This window comes from Haemaphysalis longicornis, unplaced genomic scaffold, assembly GCF_048455015.1.
Source record: "Haemaphysalis longicornis isolate Haplotype H1 unplaced genomic scaffold, Haemaphysalis longicornis Haplotype H1 scaffold_15, whole genome shotgun sequence".
Taxonomy (NCBI): domain Eukaryota; kingdom Metazoa; phylum Arthropoda; class Arachnida; order Ixodida; family Ixodidae; genus Haemaphysalis; species Haemaphysalis longicornis.
In genome coordinates this window covers 14,018,391-14,040,407 of record NW_027526257.1, presented here as the reverse complement: position 1 = coordinate 14,040,407, position 22,017 = coordinate 14,018,391, and the positions used below count along the sequence as shown (strand labels likewise).

The 22,017-nt window shown below is 48.7% G+C and overlaps 1 protein-coding gene across 1 annotated transcript in view; it reads right to left on the bottom strand.

The window, feature by feature from the left end:
* Positions 1–22,017, bottom strand: part of Spg (dedicator of cytokinesis spg) — a 126,566-nt gene that overhangs the window by 17,635 nt on the left and 86,914 nt on the right. The window contains exons 29-32 of the mRNA XM_077695583.1: positions 20,294–20,457; positions 16,293–16,556; positions 9,116–9,184; positions 4,242–4,372 (exon numbers count right to left, since the gene is read on the bottom strand). Of these exons, the coding sequence (XP_077551709.1) occupies positions 4,242–4,372; positions 9,116–9,184; positions 16,293–16,556; positions 20,294–20,457 (628 nt within the window). The remainder of the gene's footprint in view (positions 1–4,241; positions 4,373–9,115; positions 9,185–16,292; positions 16,557–20,293; positions 20,458–22,017) is intronic.

The window sequence follows — 22,017 nt, the reverse complement described above, 5'->3', positions numbered from 1 at the left end:
GGTTGCAAATTGGCACAGAAGGTGGTGGTTAGGACTGGCAACAAGGCCCATGGATCTGCGCCAAGTGAACATGACTGAAACACAGCGGAGCAGCCGTTGGGTCAACAACCGGCAGTACCGGCTGCCACATTAGCTGAGCATCGCACGTGCAAAGTTTACAATAACCAGTGGCAGCCATGGGGGATGAATACGAGGAAAGGCCAAAAAACCACGCACTAGTTGCAAGTGGAACGAGGCTTTGCATAATTACACGTACCAGTTAGGATTGGTAACTGCAACGGCATGATGCTGGGATATTAATGGTAATAAAAGAGTGCATGCATTGGTTTAATGCAAAGAAGTTTTTCTGAGATGAGCGCAGAACCCTTGCGAGAGCGTAAAAGATAAAAATCTGAAAAGGAAGCACAATAAAGCACGCCTGATGGGGGTTCAGGTCACTACACAACTTTTCGTCACGGAACTAATGAGGACAGAGGGAATGCACAAAACAGTGAGAGGGGAAATACCGTATTTTCGCGCATATAACCCGCCCCAGCATATAATCCGCACCCCTACTTTCAGCCAGCTGAAAAAAAAAAAAAAAAAAAAAATCCTCACGTATTGCCCACACATTTGACACAGGAAAGGCTGCACGAAAGCTACTGCTCAAGAAACAAATCACATACTGTGTAGACAGAAAAAGCGTATGTTTAGCAAGTAGAATACACTGACTGCAAGGCAAAAGTCAATTCACTCAGTGTCACTACTCTCGCTAGAGCTATCACTTGAGCCGCAGTCCTCACTGTTGTACACACGATCATCTTCGGTTCCATCCAGGTTGTTTTTTCTTCCTTGCCCTTGTATGTTTTGCACAATCGCTGCCACGGAAGGCTTAGTCAGTGTTACTGCGCAGGAGCTTCATGACACAATGCGCATTGCCGTGAAGCTGCACTAAAGAAAAAACCCTGTGTATTATCCGCACCCCTAATTTGCCACTAAAATGATCGCATTTTTGGTGCTGGTTATACGCGCGAAAATACGGTAACGCACTACACTGCTGCTGCTGATGATGATGGTGACAAGTGAGAAGAAACCTGATGACACTGATGCTAGCTTATCTCTTGGTCGATTAAAGGGGCCGTGAAGAGATTTTCAAAAAAACTGTGTTGTGTGTGCGCTTATAAACGTGGAACCTTGATAAACAAACAATGCATACCCGTTTCGTCGCCCGATATCGGCAAATAGGAAAACAAATGCAGTTTCGGTTTCACCGAGGCTTTCCTCCTCAACTCGTGAAGTGACATTGCAGTAAGTCAGTAAGCAGCCAATCGCAGTTCTCCCTCGTCTGCACAATATGTCGGCATAAAGCGGGCTTGCCAAGGGTCAGATAAAGCTACAACATCGGCGCCATGATGAAACCTGCCCTGCAACTGAACGGGAGATGTCTGATCTCTGATACGACTGACCAACATGGTCAAACTTTCAGCCAACAACGCCGGCGAGTGGCGCAGGCAGAAGTAACCACATAAATCGAAACTGGGCATTCGTAAACTGTTTACGGTGTTTTCCACGAGTCTAAACTGTCGTTTTGTTTGCCGACGTCTGTCTCATGTAGCCTGTAATGTGAGTTGCCCGAACGTGAAACTTCTGACCTGACGAGATAAATGACTGAACGCTTAAAATGAGAGTTTCTTACGTAAGCACGCTTATCGAAGGAACCTCGAGTAGTCGGAACTTAAAAACCATCCATCATCCTCAAGCGCAAAAATAACTAGCGAGAAGCAGCGATACAGCGCCGAGTCGCCGAGTCCCAACCTCACGCGGTGCGACGATTGCTTTCCAGTTTCCTGCAATAAACAATGCTGTTAACGCTGTTTCGTTGATTGTATACGCTCCGATTTGGCTTTCTGCAGAAGCGCTCAACAGTAAGTTGGCGGTTAAAGCTCTGTGTTGATCAGAATTTATAAAAACACGACAGACTTCTGGGTTACAAATGCGAAGAGGCTTTTATACAGCATTTTTTCATTGCGCGAGCTTCTCCCATCGATAGTGTAGTGGATAAAGTGTCCGACAGGCTGGTTGTAACGTTGGGCTGGCCCGGAGGCCGCAAGTTCGAATCACACAAGGGGAACTGTTTTTTCTCTTTTTTTTTTTTTGCTTGAGAGGTATTGGGCTATTCTATACAAAAAAGGTAACATTCCGAAGAGAATTCGGCAAAAGAACATGAAATTCCGCAGGGAAACTGGCTACAAACTGTACAAACACCCAGTAGGTCTGAGTTCTGCTGCAATGGTTGCCAGACAACTGAAGCCACTGAAGCGGTCACGACACCGCTCACGTGGATAGAAAACTGTTTTTTGGCAACGAATAAATGATGCAGTATTTTTTAAATATCGGGTTTGCAGCTTTGCAGAACATTATACACGAAAAACATTGAACCACGTTGAACTCTCGGATGTACTTGACGTGACGTCATTCTAGTTGCGCTGCCGACCGACGGTGCGCGCATGGTCGCTTGCGATGCGCCTCAAAACGAGAATTTCAACGGCGCCTCCTATATTCCAGAAGCAATGAATTGTGAAAATATTTGGGATTTATGTTCTTAAAAGGTCGCTCAAGCAGACAAAATTAAGCAAAGACGAATGCATTTTCTCTTCACGACCCCCTTAAAGCAACCAACTTACCGTACAGCCTACTCACAACAATATAAGCTGCAACAACATATTGGCACCACCGAGCTTGCCTAATGGTACGTGGTGAAACAAACCACTTATTCAAACAATCACCTTCATTATCCATAATAAGGAATAAACGTGACAGCATCAGCCAACCTCAAGCATGTGCTACACACGCTATCACGGGCAACATAAGTGCACGACAGATTTTACTTAAACACAAAAGAAATTGCACTGCTGTGCATGCATTGCATTATTCGTGCTAGAATTCCGATCTTCAAAATGGCCATGCCAGGCTAGCCATCACGGTGGCAGACACCTTGCAACTGCCCCTCTTATCTCTCGCTAAGGACGGGAGGTAAGGCGGCAGGGATTTTATCTTTCCAAAGCCTTTGAGACAAGAAAGCCTCAGCTTTCCCAGTATAGTCAGATAAACCAGACCCTCTAGGCCAGGGGTTCTCAAGCATGTCGGTCCCAGGGAACCCTGCTAAGCTTCGTTAAGTGCCAAGGAACCCTCCCCCCCCCCCCTCCCTCCCCCTTTTTCATTCTGTTCATGCTACAGTCACATGCAATGAATTCAAAAGGAAGCAAGCTAGCTTGCTCTAGAATTTATTGCACGTGAATGTCGACTTTACGCGAGCGTGTACGCTAGCGGCACCAATCTCCAAACAGGAGAAATGCACATGGGGGTAATATAAGGCCGAGATTCAAGTGCAATAGTTTAACCACGCGGCCCGTTTTCGGAGTCTGGCTGGCTACAAGCTGCTGGCTGGTATTATTGCGCAGCTCGCGCGTTTCTGTTATGCACCGAGATGTGCTTACTGACACTCGTGCATGTGTAATGGAGGTTCCGTTGATCAATCGCACCTAGGGTTCGCCATCTAAGTTACTCGGCGAGTACGCAATGAGGGAAAATTTATCAGTTGCTCGTGCAACCCCGAGGAGGGGAACCCACTTTAAGAAAACATGCTCTAGGCTGCTGTTTTTCACCTAAACATACCAAAAAAAAAAAAAAAAAAAAAACCATACATGTGATGTGGAAGGCATTGATTGTTCGTAAATGATGATCATGTTTGTTAATAAAACAAGGCCAACAAAGGGCAAACAGCACCAACAAATGTAACTGATCAATCAATTTAGCAGTAGCGAGAAGGGCTGCTAAAGTAAACATGTAGGCACTGGTTTTCCCCAAGGGTTGTATTGGTTGGAGCATGCACTGCTAACTATGCACAGCCTTCCCTTTTTGGATTTGTTAAACACTGAGTGAAGACCTGCAAATGCTTCGAAAACTATCTTTCTCTGCTCAAGCCGGCTATAACGACGGTGGGATTCTTCAACCTCCGGGGACAAGCGAGGCCCAAGGGAGAGAGCGACCAACCGGTAGCTAGGTTAGTACTGGCAACTGAAGACACAGCACCAGCACATGCTGATCACGGAACGATGATAGGCATCAATGATGGTGACATTCTCGGTGCAGTGCTGATGACGATAGATTGTACAACTATTGTCCACGGCCCTTCCGTATTGTTACGGAAATGATGATGGGTGGGCCAACGAGGCAGGCTGCCAGCCATCCCACGTACGCACCCGTGCAAGGCGGTGGCCCGGACGGCCTGCTGGAGCTGCCCCAGGCGCTCAACCAAACGCCTCTGGAGTGGACCCAGGTCGGGGGTGGCCAGCCGGCCATGCAGGGACAGGCCTCCTTCCAGGACGTGCACCTGCACGCAGGTTCAAGAGGGGGTCAATATTGTAGCGTAATGCTGAGGTTCGTTACGCGTAAGCAATTAGTTTAATGCGGGAATTGGGCCTGAATCACAGGACTAATGGCGATGCCCTTACCGAGCAACACACACACACGAGTTTTCTCTTCTTTCACTTCCATGCGCCAGAACACGTGCATCTGTTTTCGTGCTATGGTGGGATTGACGGCATGGACAGTCACCACTGTTGAGATCCTTTCTGAGCTGTCGCTGAATCGATGGGCCGTGGCAATATTGTGCTTCAACATTACACCTTCTGGCACACTGAGCGACAGACAGAACACAAGGCAGAAAGGTGTGAACCCAAAAACACAGCGGCAAAAACTTCATCGGGTTGGGGTATTTGTTTCTACGTCACGCCAATGTTGACTGTCGATGCTGTGCTTGTTCATAGTTACTGCCAGACTCACAGAAGACACAGATATCAATGCTTAGTTCAAGAGTGCCAAATAGTGCCATGATGCCTGGCCAGGTACGTTGGAAGACATCCAAACGCCATACCTACATGTGAGATATACACAACTAGTTGATGCACATTGAAAGGCATGCTGAAATTTGTGCACTCCACTTCATCCTTCTGTCTAGATGCATTTTGCTTGTAGTGGAGCTGCACCTTTAAGGGGGCAGTAGGGTCTTTGGGGCTGAAGAACGGTAAAAAAAAGCGCTTTCTCAAGAATGGCATTTTTGGCCTCCACGGCCATTTTTCTATCAGTCTGTAAATTTCCTCATCAAAAGGCACCACATTTTGTTGTTATTATATTATAATAGCATTTTAAAGTGCACTCTACAGCTCAGTTAGCGCAGAATTCGATGGTGAAACGGCACTTTTTTTGCAATGCAAAGCTAGCATTTCGTCCTCAGATATCTTGGTACCCAGAGCAGGTACAACTTTAATTCTTTTTGCTTCTGATACCGAGATGTGTGGAGAATACAATGTTGGAAACAAATTTTTGAAATGGGGGCTGTGGAAAATTATTACTGTGTTCAATTGGCACCACCTGCGAGCCATTTCTGGCAGAGCGCGGGAGAAGCGAACTTCCCTGTGTTGTAAAACGACCAAAAATAGCTGAACCAAAAAAGTTCTTCCTATGTTGTATTCTTTAGTCATTTGTCTGCCTAGCCACATGGTAATTGCCATTCTGTATGGAGTGGTTATTTTGTAACTGTGACCCAAAATAATGGCAATTAATCATTAATTAACTCAAAATATAATTAACTTACAAAACATCCAATGGCAGATTTGAAATCAGCACAAAAAACTCTATAACGCAGTGCAGTTTCATTAAAATTGGTTGGTAAATAAAAACATATATCTAAGACTAGTCTGCTCCCTTAAGTCAACACACAGATTACTTTTGCAAAAAAACTTTCAATTGAATACATAAAATAAAAAGAAAGCCATACCTATTTTTAAAAGGAAATACTCCAAGTTAATTCCTGTTTGGAAGGAATTGTAGGAATGCAGAACGCAATGAACACAGGTGTAGAATTCATAAGCATGTAAACACACTTACACTCCCATGCTACCCAAATTGCACCAAAGAGGAACATAAAAGCCTCTCATTTTTTTTGTGCCTAAAGTACAATGCAGGGATTGCAATAAATGTTTCTTGAGAGGCATCAAAAATTCGGTGAAACATGTGGGGATCCGCATGTTCCTTTTTCCTCCTCCCGAGAGCGTGATGTTCGAACGAGCGCGCTTTCCCGCGCACGTGAAGCCACCTCGCAGGCCGACGCGCCGGCGGGCACCCACTGTCCCGCCGCCGCTGTCGCTCCTCCTCGCCCGGGAACCTGCCTCCTCTCCTCCGCGCCTTATAACCGCGACGCGCACGTTTCGCGGGTCTCTCACGCTCTCGCTCGCTCGCTCGGGGATCGCTCTCTTGGCCCTTGGCCCGAGCGCATGAAAAGGGATGGAGGCCAGAGTATAGGGAACGCGAGGGATCGCGGCTCGTATCGCACCCTCGCCGCCACCCGTCCGGAGCGGGGCCCATGACCCCAATCGGACGCGCGAGGTAGGCTACCCCCACCTCGCCGGCAGCCCCCGTGTCGCCTCAGCCGTCGGGCCCGCTCGAGCCCGGCCTTGAGGCGCGCGTCGGTACAGTGTAGTTCTTAACCCGGCCTTGGCGTTATTATGCACTGTACAACTCGGCCAATAAACCCCCTGGTTCGTCCTGGCCCCTTGGAGCCTGTCGTCGCCTGTGTCGGTGAGTCGAACCCGTCGCGGCGTCTCCCTTGTGGACGCCGCGAACCTCTCTGGGGCATTTTGGATGGGTCAGTTCCGGGCGTGGGGGAACACCCTGAACCCCACTTAGCCCACAAGGGACCATCGAGCCCGAATTGGCGCTCAACGTCTCTAACGAGGCTAGCCGGGGTGGTTTGATACCCCGTAGCTAGACCCATTATGCCCACAAACATTACAAAAAAAAAAAAAAACATTTATTACATGACCAAGAAAGGTTGGAAAAAGCAAAATATGACACCATTCTTTTTTCCCTTTAGTTGACAGCATAGCATAAGCACAGCAGCAGTATAAAACTGCAATGTAGGGGACACCAAAAGCACGCATAAATTTACGAAAATGTATACACTTCTATTTCAGAGCAGACCCTGTAAACTGAAATATATAAGCACTGCAACAGAAGACGTCTGTAACGGCAGACAGGACATTGCGGTAGAGGGTGGAGGAGTCTTCTCCTTTGTCTTAGAATGTACGTGTCAAATGGGCATACGCTCAAAAAGTGTTTCCAAGCCCTTCAAAGGGGACAGCACTATTCCTGCCTGTTTACTGCCTTGCAACATGGCTTTTTTGATCAATCAATCAGGCAATTATTGCATGATGAAGTGAGGTTTGCGTGCAACTTACACAATATAAAAATACTTAACGAGCACATTAAGGCAGTAATTCAGACATGGCACCTTGAAGTGAGAGGATCCTTAGAACATGGTGGGTGCTGATCTGAACACACTAAAAAAAGAAAAGAAAAAAACACACACGCACCCGCAAATGACAGTAGTATTTCTATTTTTCTTCTTTTTACTGCTGTTGCGACCGGGCGGGGGCACCCGATCCGAGCTCCGTGGCCTCCGACATACGAGTGGTAGCGTGTATGATGCGAGCGGCCAGCCGCTGTTGCAGCCGTGAAGAAGTCCAGAAGCCGTAGGCTAACGTAACTGTTTACTTCATAGCGAGAGGTGAGCCGAAGCCAAAGAACAATGCCCCGACGGGTGAGGTTACAAAACAGGACTCGAGCAGAGCGACAACATCGATTCGCTGCTCTAACAGGAATGAATTACAGCGCTTGCGGGGGTCTATTTATACCCAAAAGCGGTAACGGTCAAAACGCCAACAAGCTGGAACACGCCACGAACGTCACCGACACACACACAACGCTCTTTCCAGAGTTCGTAGCCTCGGTGCACGTTGAGTCTGAGAGAGGGGAGAGAGGAGGACTCCGCTGAGTTCGCGGGGCCTCTGTGTCCTTGAAGAGCGTGGAGACGAGCCTCGCCGGCGGCCGCCGAAGTTTTGAAATGCACCGAAAGCGAAGCGTCTGAGCCGGGCTTGTCGGAACTTGTCACTGACATGGTGGCGCCTGTTTTCGAAGGCGCACGCAGTGGCTTCGCCGCACAGCCAAGGAGTGATGCGGGAAAGTACGGCGGCGCTGGATGATTCGTAACACTGCGCTTTCTCTTCTCTGTCTTCTTGTTTATCTAGTGCTCCTCCGTTTTCTGCTTTTTTTTTCCCCCTCCTTCCCAGCTCTCCCTCCCCCCTTTCAGAAAAGACTACAGACACTTGCAAATGGCCCTTGAGAAAGACTGCTGCAACCCAGTGCCACCTGCATTCTTCGGCACAAAGGAGCCTGCTGACAGAGCACCAGTGTGACAAAAGCAACAAAGAATTGCACCCCCAAAACTGCAAACGTGTCACTCTCCCCGCATCGCTGGTTAAGGGGGGCAGATAGGTCTTTGGGACTGAAAAACGGTCAAAAAATTGTTTTCTGGAATATGGCCCTTGCGGCATCCACAGCCATTCTGCAAATTTCCTCAGCATAAGGCACCATATTTTATTGTAAACAGCATTTTAAAGTGCACTCTACAGCTCAGTTGGTGCAGAACTCGAAGGTGAAACAGCACTTTTCTTACAATGCTAAGCTAGCATTTTGCCCTTGGATATCTCGTCACCCAGAGCAGGTACAACTATAACTTGTTTTGCTTCTGATACCTAAATGTGTGGAGAATACAATGTTGGAAAAAAAAAATTTTAAAATGCAGGCTCTGGAAAATTTTTACAGTGTTCAATTGACACCATCTCTGAGCCAATTCTGGCAGAGCGCTGGAACAGTGAAGTTCAGTGTGCTGCAAAATGGCCAAAAATAGCTAAAAAAAAAAAAAAGAAATTCCTCAAACGTTGTATTCTTCAGTAATTTGTCTGCCTAGCCACGGCATAATCACTATTCTGTATGGAGTGGTTGTTTTGTAATTGTGACCCCCCAAAAATAATGTACATAATTAATCATTAATTATCTCAAAAGGAATCAACTTGCAGAAAAATCTAATTGCAAGTTTGAAATCAGCAAAAACTCCATAATGCTATGCAGTTTCATTAAAATTGGTTAGTAAATAAAAAGAAATAGCTCTAAGACCAGTCTGCCCCCTTAAGGAGATGGCCCAAAACTTGAATACCGGAGGCTTCGAGCCACCCACCTGTTCCAGCAGGAGTGCCCGCAGTCGCACCTGACCCTCTCCGGCCGCCGCCGCATCGCTCAGGAAGGCCTGCACAACGGGGGCATCACCACCATCACCACCACCATCACTCTTATCGATGTCAGTCGACATCTCTCTCTCACACACACACACACACACACCACAAAGGCAGTGCAGAGCCCGACTGGAGCAAATGTCGAGGGCGTCTCCTAAAGTGAGCAATGCAGCACACCCTGAGAGTTCACCCATCAACACATGATCCACGCCTTTGGGACTTCTTTTCCAGTGGCCACCACCGTCAACACACCGCGGTTTGCTACTACTCGAGCAACGGTCGGTTGTTCGTCATTACGTGGCAGTCATTACGGTCGTGGCAATCATTACGGCTACGCTGTTACAGGCACAGGCTTTGCACAACGTGCAGGTGGTGTGTGGCAATGCGCAATGTCATGCACCCACCAAGCAGTACTAAAAAGAGGGATGACACAAACATGTACACCTTTGACATGTACATGTACATGTACACATGTACACCTTTGCCTAAATTTTCTAGGCCAATCCTAAGCCTTACCGACCACAAAGAACTCAAAGAGTAAGCTTTACATTTAAATATGACGAAATATTTTACGACAGTAAGTAAGAAATGTATTTTCTCTACCTTTCTTGCATAAAACGTTTCAGCCATGCCGGGAGGTAAGCTGAATTTTTTGCCGACTGCGCGTTTTTGGCTTGGCCTAGAAAATTTTGACAAAAAACAGAACAATTCACCGTGCTGCCACAATTTGCTGCTATTTCCACAACGACAAGCTCTCTGGGTGACGGCGGTTGTTAAACTTAATTTGCCATGGGGCACAACATTATGTAAAAGGGGGGGGAGCTCAGCCAATTTTGCCGCGTGGCCGTCCAAAGAAATTTGATTGATTGTGGGGTTTAACGCGCCAACGCAACGCAGGCGATGAGGCGTGCCGTAGTGGAGGGCTCCAGATTGATTTTGACCACCTGAGAGGGCTCTCTAATTTGCGCCGAAATCTCGTACACACGGATGTTTTCTCTTTTCGCCTCCATCAGAAAAGCGGCGGTGGCGGCTGGGAATCGAACCCACGACCTCAAGCTCAGCAGCACAACGCCTTAGCCACTGAGCCACCGCGGCGGGTTGCCCAAAGAAATGTTCAAAGGGGTGGGAGGACGATCTTCAATTCAGAAAACTGATTGATAAGGCAAAACTAAGCTGTCAATTAAACTTTCTGCAACGTCACCTTTGCTGCCAGTGAAGTGATGACCCATCGCTGAACCACATCAAGCGGTAATCGAAGTGATGGAAAAACAAGAAGGTTGATAGAGTGAATGGTGAGTAAAGCTGATAAAACTGTCAAAGTCCTAATATAATTTCAAAAGTCACCAATTTTTAGCCTCCACGTCAATCCAAGGGGCAAAATTCAAACCTCCACAATAGCCTCCATCATGCTACTTCTAAATGGTGGGAAGAACACTCCCCCAATTATGGAGTAGAAGGAGGCAGGAGGTGAAACAGCGCTTCCTAGCAAGGCAAGATGACGTCACAGGCGCTTGGCCTAGGTTAGGCTTGTGGCATCTGTCGCAGAAGGAGAAACGTGGGGCCACTGTTAATCTCCGTTTCACTTCGCAGCCCCAGAATGAATTGCGGCCGCTATCAGTTCATCCATAAGGTGATTTTACAGCCTCCTTTGCTGTCGCAGCTATGCCCATGATGGTTTTCATTAGGCAGTTTTAGCATATCGTTACCGCGTTTGCGTTACCGTTTACCGGGTTTGCGGGAGTCGACTGCGCATGCGCGAGAGTTACCGTGAACGGTAACTTACCGGCACAGGCTTTACCGTCGCCAGCGAGCTTCCTGAGCAGACGAAGTTTACCTTCGCGTATTGATTACAGCAAATGCAGTGCGGTCGGCGCTTTATGCTTGGTACGGCCGAATAAAGTAATCTTACTTGATGCTGTTTATTACGTGTTTCTTGCTAAATAATGCTCAGGAAAGCGACAATCGACCATTTTTCTCGGATGGGTGAGCAAAATGGCCGTCCCTACTGGTTCTAAGCCTTGCCCGCCTCAAATAGTTCAGATAGGTTTCTGAGCTCGCAAAGTGCTTTTAGGCCTCCAAACTTGTGCTAGGCTAGGTAGTGTAGGTTACTGAGTAATTGATACGACATATTTCACTCATTTCTTGCCTAAATAATTAGCGCGGGGGCAAATTCTATTTTACCTTGATTCTAACTCTCCCCAGTAGATGGCGCCACCAACTCGTTTTCTTTTTAAAGCTCTACAGATGATGGCTACACTATTCTCGAAACAACTACAGTTAGTGTGAATGCTTTACCTCAAAAGTGAAATACAGTCGAACCCCGCAATAACGAAACCGCCGGGGAAAGCCAGAAAATTCGCTTTTGCGGGAATTTCGTTGCCGCGAGAATGAAACATAAACGACCGGAAAATCGGCTACAAACCAAAAATTTATTTCCTTAAGTCGGTTACATTTGCCCGCAATGCACCCCATCTAGAGTGGGCACGCTTACCAGACACTCTTGGAAGCGACCATTACATCCTAGCCCTCGCCTTGCCCAGTCTTCCCCTTCGACGACGCATCGGACAAGCAACGCTCGTAGACTGGTCATCTTTCCGCAAGGATCCTACATCCCTTCCTCCTGCGGACGAAGATCTCGAACAATGGACGGCCCGGCTAACTGCTCTAGTGCGAAAACATACTAAAATCATTCCCCTCACAACTGCCAATCCTTCAGTCGACTTCTATCTCGATCATCTGTGGGGGGCTCGGCGAGGCCTCGTGAACAGATGGAAAAATAGAAAACATAACCGCTCCCTCAAACGCAGGATTGCGGAAATCACCCAGCGGGCCGCTCAATACGCTGAGGAGCTGAGAACCCAGAACTGGCGATCTTTCTGCGACAAACTTGGAGGCACGTTGGGCACCAAGCGCACATGGCATATTCTGCGCCACCTCTTGGGGTCCAAACCCTCCAAAACAACAGCGCAGCAGCAGCTACAACGGCTCATTCACAACCACCCGCATCCACATAACCACTTACTAGATGCAGTTCGCACAAAACTTTTTGGTTCCCCTGAAAACTCGCCTATTCCCACGATCTTGCCATACCTCGGCCGTCCTAACCCCGATCTCGACGCTCCCTTCACAATCCAAGAATTGGAGCAAGCCCTCGCTCGCTTGACACGCAACACCACGCCGGGAAAAGACCGCATAACAAACAAAACGCTCCGAAACCTAGATGATGAAACTCTCTCATCCATCCTTACCCTCTTTAACAAACACTGGGAAGCCGGAACCCTCCCCCAAGAATGGCGGCATTCGGACATTATACTAGTACCGAAGCCCCACAAACCTGTAGCCATCGACAACCTTCGGCCGATTTCTCTTACTTCGTGCCTGGGTAAGCTGTTCGAACATATGGTGCACTATCGCCTAACAACCTACCTCGAAGACAACGATCTCTATCCCCATACCATGTTCGGCTTCCGTGCCCACCTATCCGCTCAAGACGTACTCCTCCAACTAAAAGAACAAATTATCGATAACCTAAGCAAAACCCAGCCCAGCACCATCCTCGCTCTTGACGTCCAAGGGGCCTTTGATAACGTCACGCACGAGGCCATCTTGCAAGGCCTTCAAACAACGAACTGTGGAGCGGCGACGTATAACTTCGTCCGAGCCTTTCTGAGAGATCGGACAGCCACAATACGCCTTGGAACCATACAGTCTGACCCTTTTCCCACGCCGGCAAAAGGCACCCCTCAAGGATCCGTCATTTCCCCCTTACTTTTCAATATCGCCCTCCTCCAACTTCCAGCCAAACTCTCCACAATCCCCAATCTCCACCACGCATTTTACGCTGATGACTTGACAATGTGGACCAACACCGGATCGGCGGGACAACAGCAAGACAATATACAGCAAGCCATCGACTACACGCTCGAATATCTACAGCGCCGAGGCCTCCCCTGTGCACCCCAAAAATCGGCATTGCTGGTTCTTCGCGCACGCACACGCGGCCGTCCTCCACAACCAACCCCTGACCCGTCCGTCACCATATCCTCCGTTCCTGTCCCGCAAGTGACCACTCTTCGAATTCTCGGCGTTCCCTTGCAAGCCGACGGCTCGGGAGCCGCTCTTCTTCCGCAACTCCATCTAACCGTCACGCAGCTTACGCACCTCATTCGAAGAGTCTGCACTCAGCACCATGGCCTCCGAGAAAAAGACACCTGCCAACTCATTCATGCGGTCCTGATAAGTCGCATCATATATGGGGCACCGTACGTCCAACTGAAACCAAAGGAACACTCCAAACTCGACGCACTCATTCGCAGAACATACAAAATTGCTCTTGGACTCCCTGCATTCACTCCTACCACGCACCTACTCCGACTCGGCCTCCACAACACACTGTCTGAACTCCTAGAGGCACAGCAAGTCGGCCAGCTCGCTCGCCTTTCCCTCACCCCCACGGGACGCACCGTTTTGACACACCTGGGCCGTCCCGCTCCTACTGCATTGGACGCACCACAACGCATGCCCACCCAAATCCGCGCACACATCAAGGTCTCGCCAATTCCGCGCCATATGCACCCTACTTACAACGTGGGTCGAAGACAAGCACGCGTTCGTCTCCTGGAGAGACGATACTCCAACGATCCCAACACCCGATACACGGATGTCGCAACCTACCCAAACCGAACAGCCCATACAATGGTTGCCCTCAACGCTCAAGGCTCTATCCTGACATCCGCCACCATCGCTGATACCAACACCACTACTGCCGAAGAGACAGCCATAGCCCTCGCCGCCACCACAGCACCTACCGGCTATGTAACCATTCTTACCGACTCACAGCAAGCTTGCCGGAACTTTCTGACCGGATGCATTTCACCTCCCGCCCTCAAGCTTCTCCAGACAATAAAGACCCTGCCCTACATCCAAGTTGTATGGACCCCAGGTCATGCCTCACTCCCAGGGAATGAGGCGGCACATGCCGCTGCCCGCGATATCTTACTCCGGGCATTCCCATCAGGGGCGGGCAACTCGGCTGCATCGTCCTCCAACCTTCCCGTTCCCAGTCGCTACACTGATATACTGCACCACTACCGTCAGAGCCGTCTCTATTACCCACCCCCTCATCCCTCCCTCAGCACTTGCGACGCCCGAATATGGCGCAGACTCCAGACGGAAACTTATTTTAACACTCGTATTCTTCACCATATATCCCCCACTACCTACCCTTACAACTGCCCTACCTGCTACACTCCCAATACGACGTACCATCTTGTATGGGAATGCGCCGACCACCCGAACCCCCTCCCTTCCCCCACCCCGGAGCAGTGGGAGTGCGGGCTGACCAGCTCTCAGCTCGGGACTCAGGAACGCCTGACCTCCCGGGCTAGAGCAGCAGCAGTCGCTCGCGGCTTTCTGAACTGAGAAGAGGCCACCCACCTTCTTTTTTTTTTTTTTTGTCGGCTCAAATAAAAACGTTTTTTCCTCCTCCTTAAGTCGGTTATAGTGCTTCGTGAGCCTTACCTTGCAGCCAACGTCACAGTTCAGGTCTCACTGTACAAGTGGTTCATTGCTAGTCGTCGCGCACGCCTAAGAACGACGAGATCGTGTCAAACGCATCCAAAACACTCCGTGGGTTCACCTCCTCTGCACGTTTTTCGCCCTGGCCCTCGGCACCGAGTATGTCCGATCATGCAAGCGAAGCCCAGCTTCTTCTGTTTATGAACTTTGCTAGACAGAGTGGCACTTCGTTGCACCAATACTGTTTAGAAAACTAAGTGAGCACAGCTTTGTTGACGTCCAGAAAGTCTACAGCCGTCACTGTTTTGTTTTGCGCACGTGAGAACTGGAATGGTTGAGTGAGCTGCAGGCGTTTCCAAACTCGTCGGCGCTATCCTCCCTTTATACTCCCTTCCTCCACTTGGGCCACTGACTTCGACGATGTTGGCTGCCTTATCTCGTAGCGATAAAAACTTCCACTTTTGGGCTGGCGAAGGCATCTTACCGTGAGCAAACACGCCGATCGCCGCACACACAACAAACGCACGCGCGCTGTTTAGCGGTAGCGGGCTACGTAGCCCAAGCCAAAGCCGTGACTTGAGCCACCATGTGTCGCCCCCTGGTTGTGGCGCTGCGAGGCTGCCTCCATGGCCGCCGGCTGCGCGGTCTTTTGTAAACAAATATGGCGGCGGCCATGCAAAAGTGCTGTGGCAGAAGTTTACGCACTTTGAGTCCGAAAGAAATGTATTTGAGCACTTTTTGGACACAGTTAACCTTCAGTGGGTAGGTAAAATGCCGACCAAACTTGCAGAGAATTTCGTTAGCGCGGGATCAGTTTCCAAAAACGTTTCGTTGCCGCGAGATATAAAATACATGGGCGTCTATGGACGTTCGCCGGGGATGCGAAAATATTTCGTTGCCGCGGGAATTTCGTATGCGCGGTATTTCGTTATCGCGGGGTTTGACTGTATTCAAGTTACTTTAAACTAATGCAAATAGATATGAGCAAGAAAATTATGAGTGATTTGCTTTGAGACTAATTCATCAGATGGCGCTACCTGCACCTCGGCGGCCGGAGTATGCAAACCGCAAACGGTGCGCTAAAACGTGCCCTACCGTTTTCAGCGGTAAACGGAAACTCAGGCTTCTGGTAACACGGTAAACGGTAACGCAAACACGGTAACGATATGCTAAAACTGCCTATTGACATCATCTGGTGCTTGCCCGCACCTGGGTCGTTTTGCCTCCCGTATATATTTTTACGAGAAGGGAAATATGACGATGTTACAAACGATGACGAAGGAGGGGGAGCACATGGCCTTGCTGGGTGCTGTCATGGCTGCCATGTACACCTCAGAGCAGAAGTTTGTGGACCACAAAAGCAGCAATTTTGAGTTATTTCTCTGCTGCACAGCAGCCCGGAGTACTACGTGAGGTAGTTTTCATTAGTTCAGTACCTATACGACATCTCGCATGCATTCGACAGTTTGTCGGGCTTATAGGCAGAGAAATAACGTGAAGTTTCCTTTTCCCTGGTCCGTAAAGTTTTGATTGTGGCCGTACAAACTGTAAACAGATCGGTCATCATCCTTAACCATCGTTTGTCATACTATTCTGCCCGCATACCTGGTGGTACTTGGCGAGCCCCCCGTTGACGGCGGCCTCGATGGCCCCGGCCAGGCGCATGCTCAGGGGCGCCAGGGGCCGCTGGGGCTCCCGCGAGTGCAGGGCCACCAGGCGCCGCAGCTCCCCCGTCATGGCCTCCACCGCCTCGCACGCGTGCGCCAGGGGGGACACCCACTCGCACCGCTGCGCCCCCACCTCCGCCCAGGGCAGCAGGCCCGGCAGGGGGGAGCACGTCTCCAGCACCGTGCGCTCCAGCCACAGGCTCTGCAGGGGGGAGAGAAGCACACTCTCCTGCTCCCTCATCTTCACCCTTGAATGCGGCTAATGTCTTGTGACAGTCTCACTTCACCAACATGACATTTCAATCGCACAGCTCTGCCCATCTCCCCTGCGACATCCAACGAACAAACTACGGTGAAAGCACTCAATCCTCACCAAGTTCCTTCTTCAATCGAATGCAGTGGTGTGAAAAGAATGTGTGCTGCAACTCAGCAGTCAAGGCTGGAATGAAAGTGCACGCTCCCACGAGCGTGGGTGCTCAGGTGCTTCAGAATCAGTGGTCGTCATCACCATCATCAACAGCCTAGTTTGGTACACTGCGGGACAAGGGCCTCTTGCACTGATCTCCAACCGCTCCTGTCTTTCACTGCTCGAGTTGGTACCCGAATTTCCTGAATTCATCCCTCCCTCAAACAGATTACTGGCCTCCCCCTTTTTCTAACCCATCTCTTGGTATTCACTCTGTTACTCAAATTGTCCACCGGTCGTCGGTTTGTCTGCCTCCCTACATGGCCAGCCAAAGTCCATTTCTTTTTCCTTACTTGAACTATGATATTTTCTACTCGAGTTTGATTGATTGATTGATTGTAGGGCTTAACGCACCCACGCAACGCAGCCGATGAGATGTGCCATAGTGGAGAGGGCTCCGGATTAATTTTGACCACCTGGGGATCTTTAACATGCGTTGAAGTCTCGTACACACGGGCGTTTTAGCTTTTGGCCTCGATCAGAAAAGCGGCCGCCGCGGCCGGGAATGGAAACCACGACCTCGTGCTCAGCAGCGCAACGCCTTAGCCACTGAGCCACCGCGACGGGTTCTACTCGAGTTTGCCCGCTGATCCAGGAAGCTCACTTCCGGTCCCCGAGTACTACTCCTATCATCTTCTGTTCCATGGCTTATTCAGACTCAGTATACTGAGTTTCGTGACAGTCCCCCATCGGATTAAAAAACCTGAATAAAAGTTGGCACAAAAGCATGCACCAGCAAGCTATCAAGAGCTCACTCTCTCAATGCTACTCGGTGTGTCCACCATGTGCCAGAAGCGAACCACCAACATCATGATGTAAGTTCCTTGAACCATTTTGTGCACACTTGCACAGAGAACGTACTGCAGAACCTGAGACAGCTTTACTTCCTGAACAGCCCAGGCTTGGTGTGCTTTGGGGGAGAACATAGCAACACATGGGAGAAAATGAACAGGAGACCCGCACAACGCAGTGAATTCTGTTGCGTGAACTCCTTTATTTTGTTCCGTCTTTTGCAATGTTCTCCCTCAAAGTACAGTGGAACCCCGTTGATACGTACCCCGGACTAACAACAACCCGATTCTGACTGCGCACACCCGCACGTTGTATCATCGGGACTTTTAATGCATTGTTTCTACCGGGAACTTGCCAGGATCGCGGTGATCCATCATCACAAGTGGGTCATTGTAAGTCCGGGGGACAGTATCCACTGCAGTTTAAATAAGTTTTTAGCCCTACTGTCATGTGAGACCGTCTAGTAGGCCAGCATTTACCCGTATTCCGATCATGGTCCCTTGAAAGTCGTATCAGGGTTCCACTGTACCATGTGTCACACAATGCGTATGACAAGTGCTAAAAATTGCAAAGTTGGACGCTAATGCTGTGCGCCGCACAGTACTTCAAGGTAGTTCTTTGCGTGCACTTTCCGGCAGGCGATCCATTTCAAACAGAGCTGCAACAGCTGACAGCTGGAGACCCATCCTGGTGAAAGCATTTAACTAAAGCAGTAAACATGCCATGCGGCTCAGATTTTCATCTGGTGTCTTCCAGAGATGGAAACAAAGTGTCAGAAACAAAAAAAAATCTGCGGACGTGTTTGGAAGCGTTGGACACACGAACGGGCACCGCGGACCACTCACCAGCTTTCAGCGCTCCATGCGCCACCCGAGTTCCACTTCACTTCCTTGCAACAGTGGATTGTGATTTAAATTTCAAACTCAACCGACAAAAATTCCACCATCCTTTCCTAAAGAAAGTTGAGTGAAGCGGGAATGCTTCCTGCCATCAAAACTGCATCGAAAGTCCGTCAAACCCTTCGCTAAAAGTGTGTCCACCTTTCACTGAAAGTGCAACCAATCGACCGTCACACCTTCAGAGACCAAAATTACGAATAAAGAACAAACACAGGCGACGACTTCTCGTGCACTAAGTAAACGCATCTACGAACAATGTAAATTTGTACTGATACGTGGCTTTTGAGATGAGCGTATACTATTATTGCTCACTATAACCACTATTTTGTAGCGGGCATTTACTGCAACTATTGTGCACTGCGCTTACCCTAACAAATAGCAGTTGAAATTGGATCCTGTCACACGGTGGTACACAACAACGTAACTGCATTCCGGAGATAAAAACGAAAAGTCACGCACCTACTTTATTGACGTTTGAAATAAGTAACTCGTATTTTAAACGTTCTTTGGTGCAAAGAAGTTTGTAATTGGACGTTGATGCATCTTTCTGATGCAAACGACAGATCGGACAGCTTCATGCAGGGTGGGACGGCTTTTCTTATAGCCGCCTTGTGGTCTTGGGTTCTTTCACTTTCGCTTCCCGCTTCATGCAGCTCAAACCAAGTGCATAGCACGATAAAAGATAAGGATAAGCCACTAAAAAACACTCACACACACACACATGCGCACAACTTCAACAGCGCGGCTCCCGTGTTGTGGCATGGCCGCACGTGCTGCGTGCACTGGCTGCACGCCGTGTGTAGCGAGAAAAAGGTGGGAGTCATGGCGCGCATTGCTCGAGGATGCATGGCGGGAGTTTCAAACTGTTAAATAAAGCTTTCGCGTTGCGCACTGTCGTGACAGTAACTCAAAATTTTATTTCCTTACGAAATTTGTTCGTTACATCCCGTAACAGGCAAATTTCAGCTTGCTAAAACGAGGTTTTAGATACACTGGTTTCTATGAGAACTTTCAAGGGGAATTACAACTCGCTCGTTATATCCATTATTTCTTTTAGGCCGTCTCGTTATAACGAGGTTTAACTGTACTCCTTCTTCATGATCCAAGCGTGCACTATTGTCTTATCTAGAAGCGCTCCTTTTTCGCGATTTATAAGCAACCGCTTTGACAGAATTGAATACCGTATTTTCGCGCGTATAACCCGCCCCTGCATATAATCCACACCCCCACTTTCAGCCCGTCGGAAAAGAAAAAAAAGAATCCTCGCGTATTGCCCGCACATCTGATACAGGAAAGGCTGCACCAAAGCTACTGCTGAAGCAACACATCACATACTATGTAGACAGAAAAAGCGTATATTTAGCAAGTAGTATACACAAACTACAAGGTGAAAGTCACAATTCACTCAGTGTCACTGCTCTCCCTAGAGCTATCGATCACTGCAGCCGCACTCCTCACTGTTGTACACAAGGTCATCTTCGCAGCACAATGCGCATTGGCGTGGAGTTGCACTAAAGAAAAAACCCCGCGTATTATCCGCCCTGCTACTTTGGCACTAAATTTTTTGCATTTTTGGTGCGGGTTATACGCGCGAAAATACGGTAAGCCCGGCTTCACGCACGTCCTTCGTGTGTAGAGATCTTATCAGAGCTCTTCGGCCGATCAGCCAGTCTATGGGGAGATGCATCAGCCTTTTGACAGGAAGCCACTGGTCCCACTAAGAAAGCTTTCGCCTTAAAAACAAGAAGACAAATGCCAAATGCCAAGGAAGGGCAGTGTCACCTTGAACTCGTTGTCCTTGTCCGGGGGTCCGTCTCGATGCACTGGACGGTCCAGCTGGAAGGCCCGCACCCGGTTGACCCGAAAGTAGGCTTGCACTCTTTCCGGTCGGCCTTCCAGCTCCGGCCGAACCTCGGCCAGCGGACGCACGCCGCACACCTGCACGTCTGTTGGTGCCACACCGCCCCCACAAGTTAGAATCATTACCACGCAGGGAAGATGAATGCTCTAGTAAAGTGCGTGCTTGGGCTGGTTGGTACAGCATAACTGAGGAGCAAAAAGTGCAATTTGAAGACGAAACAGAAGACGGACATGCATGGTCTGAGTGATAACTGTGGCTATTACAGAAATTTCATTCAGCCGAAAGGTGAATGAAAGGCAAGCACACACTTGGTCTCACTAACTTACATGGAGCTTGGCCTATTACAATGGCAAGGTTCAACATGTCAGCTGTAAGTCATATCTACCAGCGCTTATTCAGCACTGTTTGGGAGGTCCACTAGACAAAGTCGTGCAGTTACTCGGAAAAATTGAAACGTAACGACTCAACTGAAAGGTAACTTCATTGGTGCTGGCTAGCTACTAAGTTCTTAACGTTGTAGGTGTCTGTAGAACTCAAAACACTGTTCTCAACTGCCCAAGTTATGACATACGCTTGCGTTTTATGGAGGCTGCACGTGTGCTTGGTGCTTTTGCAAAACAGAGATGTTATACACGGTTAAAAAAAAAAGAAGCGAGCATGCTAAGGGGCATGCAGTAGTGAAGCAAAAAATGTGGGAGTGCCTTGCGGCAAAGCCAATGTTTCATAAGGCTTCATAAGGTTTCATAAGCAGCGCTAGTATTAAGCCAAGAGTGTAAAACATAGGTATATTAGTGCTTTTTGGTAAGATGACATGTCATCACCCCGATACAAAGGGGAAACCAATAGAAATCATCATCACCATCATCATCATCATCGACCCTGGCTCGACAGTGGTTCCTCACTTGAAAACACGCAGTACGAACATGCACAGACGAAAGTGCGATGCTTCTTCTTGATACATGTACGTCTCAATTTGGCAGTTCTTCACCACATCGTCTAATTATCCTTACCATCACCATTGTCACACAGAATCTCAGTAATGTGAATCTCTCAAGGCAGTTGAAAATATCGCAATCATTCAACATCACGCAGCCCCTCCGTTTTTATGACATAATGACACCCATTTAAACACTTATTCTGAATGCAGTGAGATGCTCATATCAACATATACTGACGCATGTATATTCATTTGCAAGTTTTGGCCCAACCAAAACAAACAAACAAACAAACAAACAAAAAAAGCAAGCAGGTAAGCGTGCTGGCTGACAGGCTGTTCCCCCTGTGACAAGGAAGGTGGGACTCCAGTTGCACCAGCTCCCTCCACTTGACCACAGAAGGCACAGCCTGTAATCTTACTCACTCAACTGTGCCTGCTTTCTCATGGGAACACGCACACAAACACTTCCTATTAACCCAAAATCAATCCCCCTTTCTTAAGACAAAGATGGTTAAAACATGGAGCTTTCCCCCATGCAACCATACTCAAAGCCAATGTCCGAAAGCCAAACGGCTGCGACCATGTCGGAATGGTGCAGGTGCAATCGGACAATTATAGTTTCATGGCGCGAGGAACACAACTTCGATTCCTGCTATGAGAAGCTTCTTTTTTTCTTGAGGCACTTGAAGTGCCTTTGCGTATCATCAT